Source organism: Scyliorhinus torazame, chromosome 13 (assembly GCF_047496885.1).
Source record: "Scyliorhinus torazame isolate Kashiwa2021f chromosome 13, sScyTor2.1, whole genome shotgun sequence".
Taxonomy (NCBI): domain Eukaryota; kingdom Metazoa; phylum Chordata; class Chondrichthyes; order Carcharhiniformes; family Scyliorhinidae; genus Scyliorhinus; species Scyliorhinus torazame.
Window position 1 is genome coordinate 193,920,613 of NC_092719.1, and position 16,341 is coordinate 193,936,953.

The 16,341-nt window shown below is 49.7% G+C and overlaps 1 protein-coding gene across 1 annotated transcript in view; it reads left to right on the plus strand.

Annotated features, from left to right (window-relative positions):
* The window catches only part of stab1 (stabilin 1), a 416,947-nt gene that overhangs the window by 251,748 nt on the left and 148,858 nt on the right, over window positions 1-16,341 (plus strand). The window contains exon 35 of the mRNA XM_072472659.1: window positions 10,237-10,365. Within this exon, the coding sequence (XP_072328760.1) occupies window positions 10,237-10,365 (129 nt within the window). The remainder of the gene's footprint in view (window positions 1-10,236; window positions 10,366-16,341) is intronic.

A 16,341-nucleotide genomic window follows, 5' to 3' on the forward strand; every position in this document is an offset into this window, starting at 1 on the left:
CCCCCCACCTGAGAAGAGAGACACCCCCCCCTCCCTCCCTCCCTCCTCCCTCCCGGTCTCACACTACCCACATCCTCCAACTCCTGTGGTGGGGCTTCATCCCCAGTCGGTGCATAATACCCGTCTCCAGCCAATTAATGCCCTGAGGAGCATTAAATAGCTACAGGACAGTTAGTATCCGCTTGAAAACCCTGGGCCGGGATTCTCTAAAAACACTGCTAAGTGTTGAGGCGCCGGTGTCAACGGGCCTCTTGGCCCAGCGATTTTATAGCCCACAGGGGCCAGCACGGCGCTGCTCCAGCTGCCTTATGCGGCCCTGCACTGCTTGTCGTGGGTCCGTGCATGCGCACGGCGGCTGGCCACGGGTCCGTGCATGCGCACGGCGGCCGCTTCCACGTCAGCGCCGCGCAACATGGCGGATTCATACAGCGAGCCGGCGCGGAAAAAGGTAGCCCCCCCCCGATCGTGGGTCTGGTCGTCATGGAGCCCCCCCCCTCCCCCGGAGACTGATCCCCCCCGCCTCCCACCAGGACGGCCACCGTAGCCCCGATGCCGAGCTCCCGCTGGGTGGAACCATACGAGAACCACGCCGGCAGGAACTCGGCCGGTCGACCGCGGAGAATCGCCGCGGGGGCCTCTTTCAACGACCGGCGGCGCGTCAACCACGCACGACTGGCGTCGAACCCGATCACGGATTTGAGACCCCATTCTCCGCCCCCGTGCCGAGCGCCATTTCGGCGCGGAGGCTCAGAGAATCCCAGCCATGAGATCCAGAAAATCCTGCCCATAAACCCTAGCCCAAAGGGAATTACTACTGTTTTTGAGCTTACAGAACATTCCTCACATGCATGCCAAGTTTCCCCTTGCTCTTCATTGTTATCCTGGTCCTCTCCTTCCTCCACCTGCCTCTTTCATGTTGCGGCTCATTTTCAACTAATGAATGAAAGTCTCTTTGGATAACTATGATGTGCACGTATTGACAAAGGATCATCTGGACTCGAAACGTTAGCTCTTTTCTCTCCCTACAGATGCTGCCAGACCTGCTGAGATTTTACAGCATTTTCTCCTTTGGTTTCAGATTCCAGCATCTGCAGTAATTTGTTTTTCACAAGAGAAAGGTGATTTTGCTAAACTTATACAAGATACTAGTCAGACCTCAGTTGCAATGTTGTGTACATTTCTGGACATCACACCACAGGAAGGATGTGAATGCATTGGAAAGAGTGCAGAAGCGGTTTACAAGAATGGTTCCAGGCATGAGAAACTTCAGTTATGAGGATAGAGGTTGGGACTGTTCTCAGAGTGAAGAAGGCTAAGAAGAGATTTGATAGAGATGTTCAAATTCATAAGGGGGCATAGTAGATAGTGAGGAACTGCTCCCGCTCGTAAATGTTTTGCAAAAGAATCAAATCGGGGGCGAGATTCGCCGACCCCCCGCCGGTTGCCGAAGTCTCCGGCACCATAGATTCGGCGGGGGCGGGAATCGCGCCGCGCCGGTTGACTGGGCCCCCCGCTCGATTCTCCGGCCTGGATGGGCCGAAGTCCCGCCACTAAAATGCCTGCCCCGCCGGCGTAAATTGAACCACCTCCCTTACCGGCGGGACAAGGCGGCGTGGGCGGGCTCCGGGGTCCTGGGGGGGGCGCGGGGCGATCTGGCCCCGGGGGGTGCCCCCACGGTGGCCTGGCCCGCGATCGGGGCCCACCGATCCGCGGGCAGGCCTGTGCCGTGGGGGCACTCTTTCCCTTCCGCCTCCGCCATGGTCTCCACCTTGGCGGAGGCAGAAGAGACTCCCTCCACTGCGCATGCGCGGGAAGCTGACAGCGGCCGCTGACGCTCCCGCGCCGCCCGGAGATGTCATTTCCACGCCAGCTGGCGGGGCACCAAAGGCCTTTTCCGCCAGCTGGCGGGGCGGAAATTCATCCGGCGCCGACCTAGCCCCTCAATGTTGGGGCTCGGCCCCCAAAGATGCGGAGCATTCCACACCTTTGGGGCGGCGCGATACCCGTCTGATTTGCGCCGTTTTGGGCGCCAGTCGGCGGACATCGCGCCGTTTATGGAGAATTTCGCCCGTGATGTGTGAAAAAACATTTTCACACAACGAGTGGTTCGGGTCTGGAATGCACTGCCTGGAAGCTTAGTGGAGGCAGGTCCAATCAAGGCATTCAAGAGCATATTAGATGATTACCTGAAGAGAAACAATGTGCAGAGGTTTGAGGGAAAGGCAGGCGAATGGCACAAAGTCATGATGCTCGTTTGGAGAGTCGATGTAGACATGGTGGGCCAAATGGCCTCTTTCTGTGCGATACCAATTCTGTGATTCTGTGAAAAGGTCCATGGACCTTTTCTGATGCTGACATTCGCTGGTACTCATTTACTGCATGCCATAGCTGTGGTGTTCTTTGTGGTTCAGATCCTAGGATGGTTGGCGTAGTGTTCACAAAGACCACAACTAGCTTTTGTATTTAACAAAGCTAAAGATTTATTTACACTACTTAATTGAATTCAACCTCTTACTTCTGTATAATAAACAATTGACAATAAATATACATTCTACACTCATCTACCATTAATCTCTACACTAATGCACTAACTACGATCTGTTGGGGTAGCACGGTAGAAAAAGTGATTAGCACCGTTGCTTCACAGCGCCAGGGTCCCAGGGTCGATTCCCTGTTGGGTCACTGTCTGTGCAGAGTCTGCACGTTCTCCCCGTGTCTGCGTGGGTTTCCTCCGGGTGCTCCGGTTTCCTCCCACAGTCCAAAGACGTGCAGGTTAGGTGGATTGGCCATGATAAATTGCCCTTAGTGACCAAAAAATAAATAAATAAATGTTAGATGGGGTTATTGGGTTACGGGGATAGGGTGGAAGTGAGGGCTTAAGTGGGTTGGTGCAGACTTGGTGGGCCGAATGGCCTCCTTCTGCACTGTACGTTTTATGGTGCTCTCACTCACACTAGCTTTCCTACAGTCTTTCTCCTAGCGTTATCCTCAACACTCTCCCAAAAGGCTGATATAGATGCTTTATATAGTTCTGCATCTAGCTCACTCTAGTGGTTGATTTGGACATAACATTAACCCTGACAGTTCTGTACATTTCTCAGAATGTCACAATAGCAAGCTATCTGTGACCTGGATAATGATTTTCTGCACACTGCTTTATCGCTATTATCTGGAAAGAGCCTGTGCTTAAAACAAGTTGAAAGCTGTTGTAATTTTTACCTTTGCTTACAGAAAAATATTGATGTAGTTCTTTAATGCATATTTAGCTCAGTAGATGTCACAATTCGTTTATGCCTTCCTTGGTGAGACATAACCTCTTCCTACCGCTCCTTGGTGAGGTTGAAGCAGATCTACTCGAAGCGCCAGGTGTGGTGCCTGGAGCAGTAATAGACCCTGGTAATTTTCCTCATCTATATCCATGGACTTCTCTCGTCCAGTTTTCCTAATTATACACCTCCTCCAGCAAAGAAAGACTTGGTGATTCAAGCATCCTACTGTGTGAACTAAACCCATTGACTTGCTGTTGACAATGTGTTTGGTTGCTCTTGGAGATTTGTCAAATTTCTCCACTGCCTGGACACAATAGTTTAGAGCCGGTGTTATTAATATGATCTGGACGAGAAAACAAACTGAAACTCAGAATACTTCTGAGTTGAGTTATAATTGGCACTATTAGGCTCTTAGCAAGCCAAAGAAATTGGTGTTAACATGCTTTGGCTCGGTTCCTGGAGGAATTTGGGAATTGGGTTAAAATGTGCTAATAGTCCACTAATGCTAAATGGGTTCACGTTAATTCATAGTTAGCACATATATCAGCTTTTAAACAAAGTAATTTCTCTCTCCTTACAGTTCTTTCCTTTAGCCTAGTTACTCTCCAGCTGCTATGAAATTAAGCTCTGCACAAATTTAATTCTTCACGCTATAATGCATATCTGGATGACGCTATGCATTGGACATTTCATCTCCTATAATGGGAAGTGTTTTGTCATTGGGTCTGAGGTTGTACTGAAGCATGTTAGCCCTTTATCCTTTCCTGTTGAGTCCATTTACATGCATTTTTCAGCCCCTACATGTGCATTTTTTGTTTAGTTCACAGCTGTTGAACCCCATGGGAGAACACAGCTGCTCTTTTACATGAAGGAGGTTGGTTTTATCCTTTCAGCTGCTTTCTCAGGAGGCTGGATGTGGCCGACTTGAAATGCTCAATCAGTCCACTTAAGTGTGCACAGATGACAATTTAAAAATAACATTTTATAGCCGTTGGCTGTGTTACTGTTGCTCTGGAGATCTTTAGCTGTCGAAATGCTACAAACATGCTGATGCTGTTTCAAGTTTTTCTTTATTCATTCCTGGGGATGTGTACATCATTGGCAAAGTTAGCATTTGCTCTCTGTCCATAGATACCAGAAAACATAGTGTTAGACTTTCTTTTAAAACCACTGAAACTTTCTCTGTAACTGTTTGATTCCAGAGAATGACTTGCTAAGCCATTTTGGAAAGCCATTAAGAATCATTCACATTGGTGTGTGACTTTTTAAACAAAAAAATAATTCATTCATCATGAACAGGCCTGCATTTATTTCCCATCCTTTCGTGGCCTTGAAAAGGTGATAGTAAGTCACCATCTAGAAGGATAACAGCAACGGGTGCATGGAAACACCACCACCTCCTCCAAATTCCCATCAAAGCCACGCACCATTCTGACTTGGAACTCGCTCTCTAACAGCACTTTGGAAGTACCATCACCGTAGGTTGCAGAGATTGTCATCACTCGGCTCTATTTACAGTGTCCTACTTCTATACATGTGGAGGTCTTGTGGTGCAGTGGGTAGCATCCCTGCCTCTGAACCAGATGCTCTGGGTTCAAGTCCCACCCCATAACTTGATGCACAGAGAAAATGCTTTCATAACATGGCCAAACAAGTGGATTATCAACCCATTGATCCTTCCAGAATACACTAATGCCAGGTGGCAAGATCTGGATAGTTACCTGGTCAGCTATGTGATTGAAAGAAAGTTGGAGACTCTACCATCATTATCCAGAGCTCCAGACTACAACATGTATGCCACAATCCTATGATTTACTTTTTACTTTATCACGTGCTGCTCTCAGCATACTCATCTACACTTCTCATTGAACCTAGCTTGATGGTAGGGTGAGGGATATGCTGGGATATAATATGCAGGTGATGGAATACAATTCTTCTGCTGGTGATTGCCCCTTGGATACCCAGCATTGAGCTGCTAGATCTGTTTTGAATCTTTCCCATTTAGCATGTAGCCAGTAATGCCGCATAACATTATTGATGGTGGCGGCAGTGTGAAGACATGACTTTAATTCTGCAATGATGTTCTTTCCCTCTATCCTAAGGCTGATATTGGTGTAGAGCAACACCAATCATTATCCATTCGGGTGGTTAAGCAAAATGCATCAGGAGTAGCAGAGTTGTTGAGAACCCCTGCTGTTAAAGACAAGGGTATCCCAAAACACAAAAGGATAACTTGAAGCAGCAGTACTTAATGGTGTATATTTTCAATTTGGTATATTATGAGGAAAGATATGCAAAGCAGTGAGGAACAGTCCAGTCTTGTTGTAATCAATTAATAATTTTTTTTTATTAACTTAAAAGAAATACACAATAAGAAAGACTACAATACACAACAACAATACACTTAATAATAATGATAATCGCTATACACACAATGCATCTCATGAGCTTAACCCCTGTTAGCAACTATTTACATTCCTGAACTCTGAGAAGTGCCACTTTCCTAAACAACATCCAATAATATGTAACTCCATGAGCTAAATGCAATATATAGTTACTACCAATAAGTTCTCTTTAGTTTTGGAAAACCTCTCTTTAGTTCAGCTTGGCAGTTCCTCTCTTTGAGAGAGGCAGCAGCTTCTTTTGGGAGAGCCTGCTTTCTCCAGCTAGGTGTGGCTATGGTAGTAGCTGCTCCTCTGCTACTGTATTCAGTTATCCTGCTATGGATGTACTGTTTCCCTCCTTTGATATTACCCTATCTAGATAACCCCATGGAGCAGGCTTTGAGTATATAGATGTAAATTATTTTCCGATTTCACCACTTTGTTCTCACTAATTCTACAGTTCAAAAACCTGTTTCTGTACACCATTGTTCAACCCTTAGCCACTTAGGTAAACACTTGTTTTCCTAGTGCTATGCTAATTTGCATATCAAAAACACCTTCAACAGATGCACCTGTATCAGTTTCCCTTTTATCCAATTCTTCATTTTATCCCAATTTATTTTTAATCTTGAATTTGCTCAATTCTTGAGTCTTTTTACTCTAATATCTTGACAGAGTGCATCACTATGATGCCTCCTTCATATTTGTGAACTAGCCATTGAATTATTTATTCTGTGTTCCATGGTCTGTTCTGTCCATGACCACAGTCGCACACTAGAGAGGTTTTAATTTTGTGTTTGTGCATCAAGTATCCACATTTGCTGTGCTTTTTGGGGCACATTTTATGGATAGCCATGAGTTCATGAAATATCAAAATTAGGAATCTTCTGCATTAGGTCTTTCACAAGGTGTTTGTGACTTCTTATAAACCCCATTCAGCTTTCCAAACTTAACCTAGGTTGCAGTTGCATTGTTGAAGGTACAAAAGAGTTTGTGTGACTTCAGGCAGTGTTCAGGCATGTCATTGAGGTCCTGCTGGATGGGAAGATGGTTGTTCTCCTCAATTTGTTGAACTTCCCAGGAGGTTACAACATCACAGGCAGCCAGAGTGTTGGAATCAACTTGAGAGTTTCCTTAATGTACCATATTGCAGTGTTCAGTTTGACATCAACAAGCTGAGTGTGACTACCTCTGGTCCCATACCAGAGTACAGTACTCAACTACAGAGTACACAAGGACCGTTGCTATTGCCTGAAGCACTGTGGTTGAACAAACACAACATTTGCCAGCTTCTGACCCTTGTCTTTGTCATTGCGGCCATTTTCTTCAGTTGCCATGATAGGATAGCATATAGACCAGCTTCACACCAAGAAAGGTCAGAGTGGGGACATGTTACACGGCATTGAGGTGTTGTTTCACAAACCAGCCAATTAGGACTGTGTGGTGGTCACCCTAATCCTATCATACACAGATGCATCTGCAACAACTAGATTGATAAGGGTGTGGCCAAATAGATTTGCTTTCCTCAACACACACCAGAAGCCTAGTCTAGCAGTAATGTCATTCAGAATTTGAGCAGTTTGGGTAGTAGTGGCGTTACTGAGCCAGTTTGGTGATCGCCATTGAAGTCCCCACCAATGTATATTCTGTGTCTCGCTACATTCTTCTTCCCAATGGTTTTCAAACACAGGGAACTGATTCATCAGCTGAGGGAAGAGAGCAGTAGATTAGGTTTCCTTCCCAATATTTGATCTGATGCAATGAGACCTCATGGGGTCCGAAGTCAATGTTGAACCACTCCTCCCCAACTGTACCCTACTTCGATGCCACCTGTAGTGTTTTGATCTGTCCTGTCAGTGGTGCTAAAGGGGCCTAGGGGCTGATTTTACTCAAAAATAGGTAGAGTGGTGCAGCAGGTGAGATAAAAAAGGCGAGGTAGCTCCCAGCCCCAAAGGCAGCTTTCCTCATTGTGTTGCTTGGCACATAGCCAAAACAAAATGAAGAGGCAGATCCCACAACATCACACTAGCAGGGAGCCCGACCTGCCTGAAACATAGCTACAAAAAATTAAAATCAGAAACCTGCCCCCGCCCCAAACACCACATCCTCTCCACATCCCTCCCCAGACAGTGCCAGGAGCAGTGCTAAAGGGAGGTGCCAGGAAACTGCCCGGGCATGACCCCCCTCCCGCCGGGGAATGTGCTCACCTATGCGCCTCTGGCGAGTTCTGCTCGCCAGGTGCATGTCATGGAGGACCTGTCGTGATTCATGGACAATTTAACAGGAGGACGGGGGTCTATTGCGCGTAAGGACATGCTGCGGGATTCTCCGTCGGCGGAATCCTCTGCTTCGCCGGCAGCATACCCATGCCTGTGGGTTTCCCGAAGTAATGGGGTGGTCACAATGGGAAGCCCCATTGGCCGGCTGTGGGAATGGAGAATCCCGCTGCCAGTAGGGGGGGTGCCGTGCTGGGGCTAGCGCGATGGAGAATCCCGCCCCTGACATTTATATTAAAATATATTCAAATGGGAATCTGGATGTTCATTGTCGGAATTCCTGTTACATCATTGATCGGGGCAGGGACAATCAGAATGGAAATCCCACCAGTGTAAACCACATTTTTGGACTCTGCGGAATTTCCCGTTCCCACCGCCGATTCCGTCCACCAGAAAATGGGAGTGAAAAATTCCCTCAAAGACTTTGGCTGATAGGTATAATTCTGTGAGTAAGACTAGTCTGTGGGTCACCTCTTCCGATGTTGGCATAAGTCCAAAGTTACTTAGGAGGACTTTGCGGGCTTTGTCTTGTTTGAATCCAATGGCTTGGTCAATGTTGAGTGATTTCATTACTTTTTTCCTCATTCACTCACGGGTTGTGCGCATCTCAAGAAAGGTCAGCATTTGTTGCTTATCACTAATTGTCCTGGAGAACATTGTGGTGAACTGCCTTTTTTAACTGCTGCAGATACGCATGTATTGCTGTTGGGAAGGGATTTTTTTGCAGTGGTTTGGTACAACTGAATGGCTTCAGAGTGCAATTAAACGTGAACCACATTTCTGTGGGACTGGAGTCACATATAGGTCAGACTGGATAAGGTCGCATGTTTCCTTCCCAAAAGGCATTAGAGATCCGACTTGGTTTTTACGACAATCCAAGAATATCATGGCAACCATTACCAACTTTTTATTTCAGATTTTCTTCTATTTAACTGAATTCAAATTCACTAATTGCCATGATGGGATTTGAACAGTAACATATTACTAAATTACCCTTGCCTCTGATTAAAGGATAAACTCCTCCTAGTCTAAGTAAAGAATTTTATAGTCCTATGATTTTAAAATACACAAAAACAGGACTATACTATGCTAAGACAATTATGAATTACTACACACGCACAGTTTATATAGAACATGCCCCTCGTTCCAAAATATATCTACGATTCCTGAACTCCTTTAGATTTCCCTGTTTCCCCAAACATCCAAATTAAATAAATCTATAAGTTAAAACCAGCTTATAGTTACCTCAAAATACAAGGGTGATAATCAAGTCTGAGAAATGTCTTTTCCTGGACCAGTGAAGATATTTAAACTCCTTTTACAAAGATTTCTGCACTGCCTAGGCTCTGAAATGCAGAGGCTGTTAGGTGTAAAACTTGGCCTCCAGGCTGCTAGCTGGGAACTAGCTTGTCTGCTTCTGAGGCTGCGAGGTGTCACCTGGTTTCCCTTGCTTCGGATGGGCTGGGCAATTCTACCATTGTTCCACTTTTATTCTGCCTTCTGTGTATTTGGCTGTCTGTCCTCCCCCAAATCCATTGACTCTAGAAATTAACATGTATATGTCTCCCTGATCTCACAATCATCGAGATAATCTGTTTCTACTCATAGGGGATTCACACCTGATTCTATCTTCTGCAGGTTGAGCATCCCTTAGCCGAAATTCCAAAATCTGCACTTTTTTTGTGCGCCGACGTGATGTCACGAATAGGAAATCCCACGAGGCTCCTGGGCAATGCACAGTTCCCAATACGCGCCGCACATGCACAGTTCCCAATGTTCCGCATATGCACAGTTCCCAATGGTCCGCACATGTGCAGTTCCCAACTTGCACCCCACATGCGCAGTTCCCAATGTTCCACACATGTACAGTTTCCGAGGCACGCAGCACATGAGCAGTTCCCAACATTCCACACATGTACAGTTCCCAAGGCACATGAGCAGTTCCCAATGTTCCACACATGCACTGTTCCCAATGCGCACCGCACATGCGCAGTTCCCAATGTGTGCTGCACCTGCGCAGTATATTCCAAAATTTGAAAAATTCCAACATCTGATACACAATCTGTCTCAAGCATTTCGGATAAGGGTTGCTCAACCTGCAATCTCGTTACTGGGAGATATTCTCTCATCCGGCCTTTTGAATACTGGCTACTGCTGTCACTAGGCAGATTTGTACTTGTTAGTGGATAGGTCACATCCTACTATGTCTTGTTCCATTTGTGTTATTGCTGTTTCTAGGCAAATCCATGACACTATGTAAAAGATTTGTTTTTCTGAAATTAGAATTAACTGCCATTATTCTTCCAGATTTTTGTAAATGACATTCCATTAATTGATTTTCACAATGAGACAAGAAATGGAATCTTACTGGGAACGACTCAGGTTCTTCAAATGCAGAAGAATAGATGTGACACCAATGACACTGTAACAATAGAGGTATGTGTAAAATACTACTGTATATATAGACAGGCCTGTGGTACTCTTGGCTTCGATTGACAGTGTTACCTGGCTGGGCGACGTTGAGTGAGCTGTGGGATCTGCTGCTTCTCCCTGGTCAGTTTTTCTTTATTGTTTTCTGACAAGATAGGCTGAAGAAATACTATTACAAGGCTTTGGGCTTTCTTACAGCAACTGGAAGGACCTTGTCAAAATCAAACCACTGATTGCAACTATTGATAATATTTTTTTCTGGATTTTTTGTAAGCACCCCTTGTGGCATTGTTGAAATCAGGAACTTGCGATATGGAGAATTGAAGGGGTTGTCCCACATCTGGGGCGTCATTCTCCGACCCCCCGCCGGGTCGGAGAATGGCCGTTGGCCGCCGTGAATCCCGCCCCCCGCCCCCGCCGAAGTCTCCGGTACCGGAGATTGGGCGGGGGCGGGAATCGGGCCGCGTCAGTTGGCGGGACCCCCCGCTGGATTCTCCGGTCCGGATGGGCCGAAGTCCCGCCCAAGAATTGCCTGTCCCGCCGACGTAAATCAAACCTGGTATTTACCGGCGGGACCAGGCGGCGTGGGCGGGCTCCGGGGTCCTGGGGAGGGGCGCGGGGCGATCTGACCCCGGGGGGTGCCCCCACGGTGGCCTGGCCCGCGATCGGGGCCCACCGATCCGCGGGCGGGCCTGTGCCGTGGGGGCACTCTTTCCCTTCTGCCTCCGCCACGGCCTCCACCATGGAGGAGGCGGAAGAGACTCTCCCCATTGCGCATGCGCGGGAAACTGACAGCGGCCGCTGACGCTCCCGCGCATGCGCCGCATTTCCGCGCCAGCTGTCGGGGAAACAAACGCCATTTCCGCCAGCTGGCGGGGCGGAAATCCCTCCGGCGTCGGCCTAGCCCCTCAATGTTGGGGCTAGGCCGCCAAAGATGCGGAGTATTCCGCACCTTTGGGCCGGCGCGATGCCCGTCTGATTGGCGCCAGCTTTGGCGCCAGTCGGCGGACATCCCGCCGTTGGGGTAGAATTTCGCCCCTGATCACTCCAAGAGCATTATTTGGGAGATTGGCCATTATTTGGGAACTGCGCATGTGCGGTGCGCATTGGGAACAGTGCATGTGTGGAACATTGGGAACTGCTCATGTGGGGTGCAAGTTGGGAACTGCACATGTGCGGACCATTGGGAACTGTGCATGTGCGGAACATTGGGAACTGTGCATGTGCGGCGCGTATTGGGAACTGTGCATTGCCCAGGAGCCTCGTGGGATTTCCTATTCGTGACATCACGAGGATTTTATAGTTCTCAAGAAAACATGACAGATGGCCAACTCCAGACATATGCATATAGGATCAGCCAACAAATTCCAGTGACTCTGTTAGTATCAATAGAATTCCCTAATCTATCATACATTTAAATACAGTGGATTGAATTTCCCAATCTCAGCAGGACAACAGGAATCATGTTGGGCACGAGTAGGTGGGAGGCAAAAACTCTGTTCCCTGTTGGCATTTTGTTCTCCTGAATACAAGACTGGCTAAAGGTGGGTTGAGCTTCCTGATGAATGATGTCAGAACCCAATTGGCATGTATTAGCATCTCTTATATGTTCATTAAATTAAAATTCCCTCATGGGAATTAAGTTCCCCCTCCAAATTCAGTATCCAGCCAGCGAGAATTTAGAACTGTATATAAATGGTATGCACCTGGCAAATTTCACAACTTCAAAGATTTTGCGGTCAGTACAGATTGTTTTCACCCTCTTGAGGATCTTGCATAATTTCACTCTAGAGCTATAGAATTTACAGTGCAGAAAAAGGCCATTCAGCCGATCAAATCTGCACTGGCCCTTGGAAAGACACTCCACCCAAGCCCATACCTCCACCCTATCCCCATAACCCAGTAACCCCACCAAACCCTTTGGACACTAAGCGTTAATTTATCATGGCCAATTCACCTAACCTGCACATCTTTGAGCTGTGGCAGGAAACCGGAGCACCAGAAGGAAACTCACGCAGACATATTGGCCGGGATTCTCCGAAAATGGGGCTATGGCCCCACGCCTGGCAGAAAACGGGCGCAAATCACTCCAGACTTTTTTCAAAAAGTCTGGAGTGATTCTCCGGTTTTAAGATGGCTAGCAGGGCCCCGGCGTGCGCCCCGCAGCTCCTGCTGCCACCTCCTGCCGCGGGTCTGTGCATGAGTGCGGGGGCAGAGCCACACAGCGGGCCAGCGCAAAAGAAGATAGGCCCCCGCGGATCGCGTGTGCCCACCGATCAGTAGCCCCCGATCGTGGGCCTCCATCATGGAGGGCCCCCCGGAGTCTGATCCCCCCACCCGGATGGCCAGCGCGGCCGCGAGTCCGAGCACCCGCCGGGTGCAACCAGGTTGGAACCATGCCGGCGGAACTCGGCGGGAACTCGGCCGGTCGATCGCAGAGAATCGCCGGCGGGGCCTCTTTCAACAGCCCCCGACCGGCGTTGCATCGCCGCGTGTGCATGGCTGGTGGCGATTCTCGGTGCGGGCCAAGCGTGATTTTGGCGCGGAGGCTCGGAGAATCCTGGCCTTTGAGTGCCATTATCAAACACTATGTCAAGCCTGGACAAGGAGACAACACCAGCACCAGACCCATTCACGTATTGCCCCCTGTAATTGTTTCTCCGGCACTCAAATGTGTATCTACCTCCCCAGTTCACGCCCCCCCCCCCCCCCACAAACAGTTGCCTACTTTTGTGTTAAAAATAATATTACCGACTTCCGGGTGCGGCTATGCAGAGCTAGGTCGCATATTCGGTAGCTCCCGCTTGGAACGGACTTTTGGGCTCTTTTACAGGGCCCCTCCGGCATTTGTTTGACATTTCCCGGTGTGGGAAGAAGACTGCAGCATTCCCCTAACAGTGTCCCCCAGGAATGTTATGTCTTTTGGCTACCAGACCCGGCAGAAACAGTAACAGATTTGGCTTGAGCTGCAGCAATAGACAAAGGCCTCTTCCAGCATGCAGGCAGGGAAAGGGCAAGCTTAAAGCTGCAATCTGACTTGACTCTCTCAAAGGTGAATTCTAGCAGCAGAGGGAACAACTGTGAAAAGCTCTACCAAGGCCATTGAAGAAGCAGGGACGAGGCTTCCGGTGGCGGCCATGGAGGAGTAGGTCGCGCATTCGGCAGCTCCCGTCTGGAACTGACTCTCAGACCTTTTTCAGGAGTTTCCATAGACTTTTTGGGGCAGATTGGTGAAGCGAACACTGCCAAAAGGATTCCCTCTCGACTTCCGGTTGCGGCTATGCGGAGCTAAGCCGCACGATTCGGCAGCTCCCGCTACCACGGACTTTCAGGCTCGTTAGAGGAGCCCCAACGGAACTTTTTTTTGACGCAGCCCGTGGGGAAGGGAAGAGAGAGGTCCCCCTCCAACTTCTATGAAACGGACCAGAAGTGTAACGGCCAAAGGAGCGGCACTGGAGCAACGGGAGAAGTTAGGGAAAGAAAACAAAATGGCGGCGGCCAGGGACAAAGGGGAGCTGCAGGAGTTCATCAAGCGCTGCTTCGAGGAGCAGCGTGAGGAGATGCGCAAGGAGATGTTGGCGCCTATGCTTTCGGCAATTGAAGGACTCGGGATCACCCAGAAGGCCCACGAAGCTAAGATCCAGGAGGTACAGAAAAGAGTCAGTCAGAACGAGGATGAGTTTGTGGGCCTGGCAGTGAGAGTGGAGCAGAACGAGGCGCTACACAAGAGGTGGGGGGGAAGACTCGAAGACCTGGAGAACAGGTCGAGGAGAAAGAATCTGCGAATCCTGGGTCTCCCTGAGGGAGTGGAGGGGGCTGATGCCGGGGCATACGTGAGCACGATGCTCGAGGCGATGATGGGCATGAAGGCCCCTGCGAGGCCGCTGGAGTTGGACGGGGCACATCGGGTGCTGGCGAAGAAGCCCCAGGCAAATGAGCCGCCAAGGGCGGTGGTGGTGAGGTTCCACCGGTTCACGGACAGAGAGTGGGTCCTGAGATGGGCCAAGAAGGAGCGGAGCAGTAAGTGGGACAATGCAGAGATCCGAATATACCCGGACTGGAGCACGGAGGTTGCAAAGCGGAGAGCGGGTTTCAACCGGACCAAAGCGGCGTTGTACCGGAAAGAAGTGAAATTCGGAATGCTGCAGCCAGCGCGACTGTGGGTCACATACAAGGGCCAACACTATTACTTTGAAACGCCTGAAGAGGCGTGGACATTTGTACAAGCCGAAAAGTTGGACTCTAACTGAGGGTTTGTGAGGGTGGGGGGGATGTTTTGGGGTTTGATGTGTGATGGTTTTTGTATATAGGGGGTCAGTCACGCGCAGGAAATGTTACATGGGCTGGGGGAGAGAGACAAGGCCGCGACAGGAGCTGCGCCAGAGGGGGTGGAGCGGGCTTTGGAAAGGCGGGAAGGGGAACGAAGGAATGCATATGGATTGGGAGACTCCCACGCGGGAAGGTCAATGGGATGGCGGGGGAAGCCAGGGTCAGCAGGCGTCAGCTGACTTACGGGAGTGACATGGGGGGAGCAAAAAAGCTAGACAGGGGTCTAGCGGGGGGGAGGGGAGGGGAGGGGGGGAGGGGGGGGGGGGAGGGTTGCTGCTGCACCGGCCAAAAGGGAACGGGACGCAGAAGAGGTGGTCGGGATGGGGGTCCCCCCTCTGGGGGACTGGAGGGTGAGGGAGTCGTGGTCACAGGACTGGCCCAGAAAAGGAGATGGCTAGTCGGCGGGGCGTAACGTGAAATGTGAGGGGCCTGAATGGGCCGGTGAAGAGGGCTTGAGTGTTCGCACACTTAAAGGGACTGAAGGCGGACGTGGCCATGCTCCAAGAGACACACCTGAAGGTGGCGGACCAGGTCAGGCTAAGAAAGGGATGGGTAGGACAGGTATTCCACTCGGGACTGGACGCGAAGAATAGAGGGGTGGCAATATTGGTGGGAAAGCGGGTGTCATTCGAGGCCAAGACTATTGTAGCAGACAATGGAGGGCGATATGTAATGGTGAGCGGTAGGCTGCAAGGGACGTGGGTGGTGTTGGTAAATGTATATGCCCCGAACTGGGATGATGCAGGATTCATGAAGCGCATGTTGGGGCGCATTCCGGACCTGGAGATAGGAGGCCTGATAATGGGAGGGGACTTCAATACAGTGTTGGATCCAGCACTGGACCGCTCCAAATCAAGGACTGGAAACAGGCCAGCGGCGGCCAAGGTACTTAGGGGGTTTATAGATCAGATGGGGGGAGTGGACCCATGGCGATTTGCAAGGCCGCAGGCCAGGGAATTTTCTTTCTTCTCCCATGTACACAAAGCCTACTCCCGGATAGAGTTCTTTGTTCTGGGTAGGAACGAGGGTGGAGGGGACGGAGTATTCGGCTATAGCCGTTTCGGACCATGCCCCGCACTGGGTGGAACTGGAGCTGGGAGAGGAGAGGGACCAATGCCCGTTGTGGCGGCTGGATGTGGGACTGCTGGCGGACGAGGTGGTGTGTGGGAAGGTGAGGGGGTACTTGGAGGCCAACGACAACGGGGAGGTGCGGGTGGGAGTGGTATGGGAGGCGTTGAAGGCGGTGATCAGGGGAGAGCTAATTTCCATTAGGGCTCATAGGGAGAAGACAGAGGGTATGGAAAGGAAGAAGTTAGTGGGGGAGATTTTGAGAGTGGACAGGAGATATGCAGAGGCCCCGGAGGAAAGATTACTTGGGGAAAGACGACGGCTCCAGACGGAGTTTGACCTGTTGACCACAGGGAAGGCGGAGGCACAGTGGAGGAAAGCGCAGGGGGCGACCTACGAATATAGGGAAAAGGCTAGTCGGATGCTGGCACAGCAGCTCCGTTAGAGGATGGCAGCGAGGGAAATAGGGGGAGTCAAAGATGGAAGGGGAGCCACGGTTCGGAGTGCGACAAAAATAAACGAGGTATTTTGGAGGAGGGCAGGAATGTGTATTGTGATAGGGTCCAGGATAATGGGAAAGGTTCA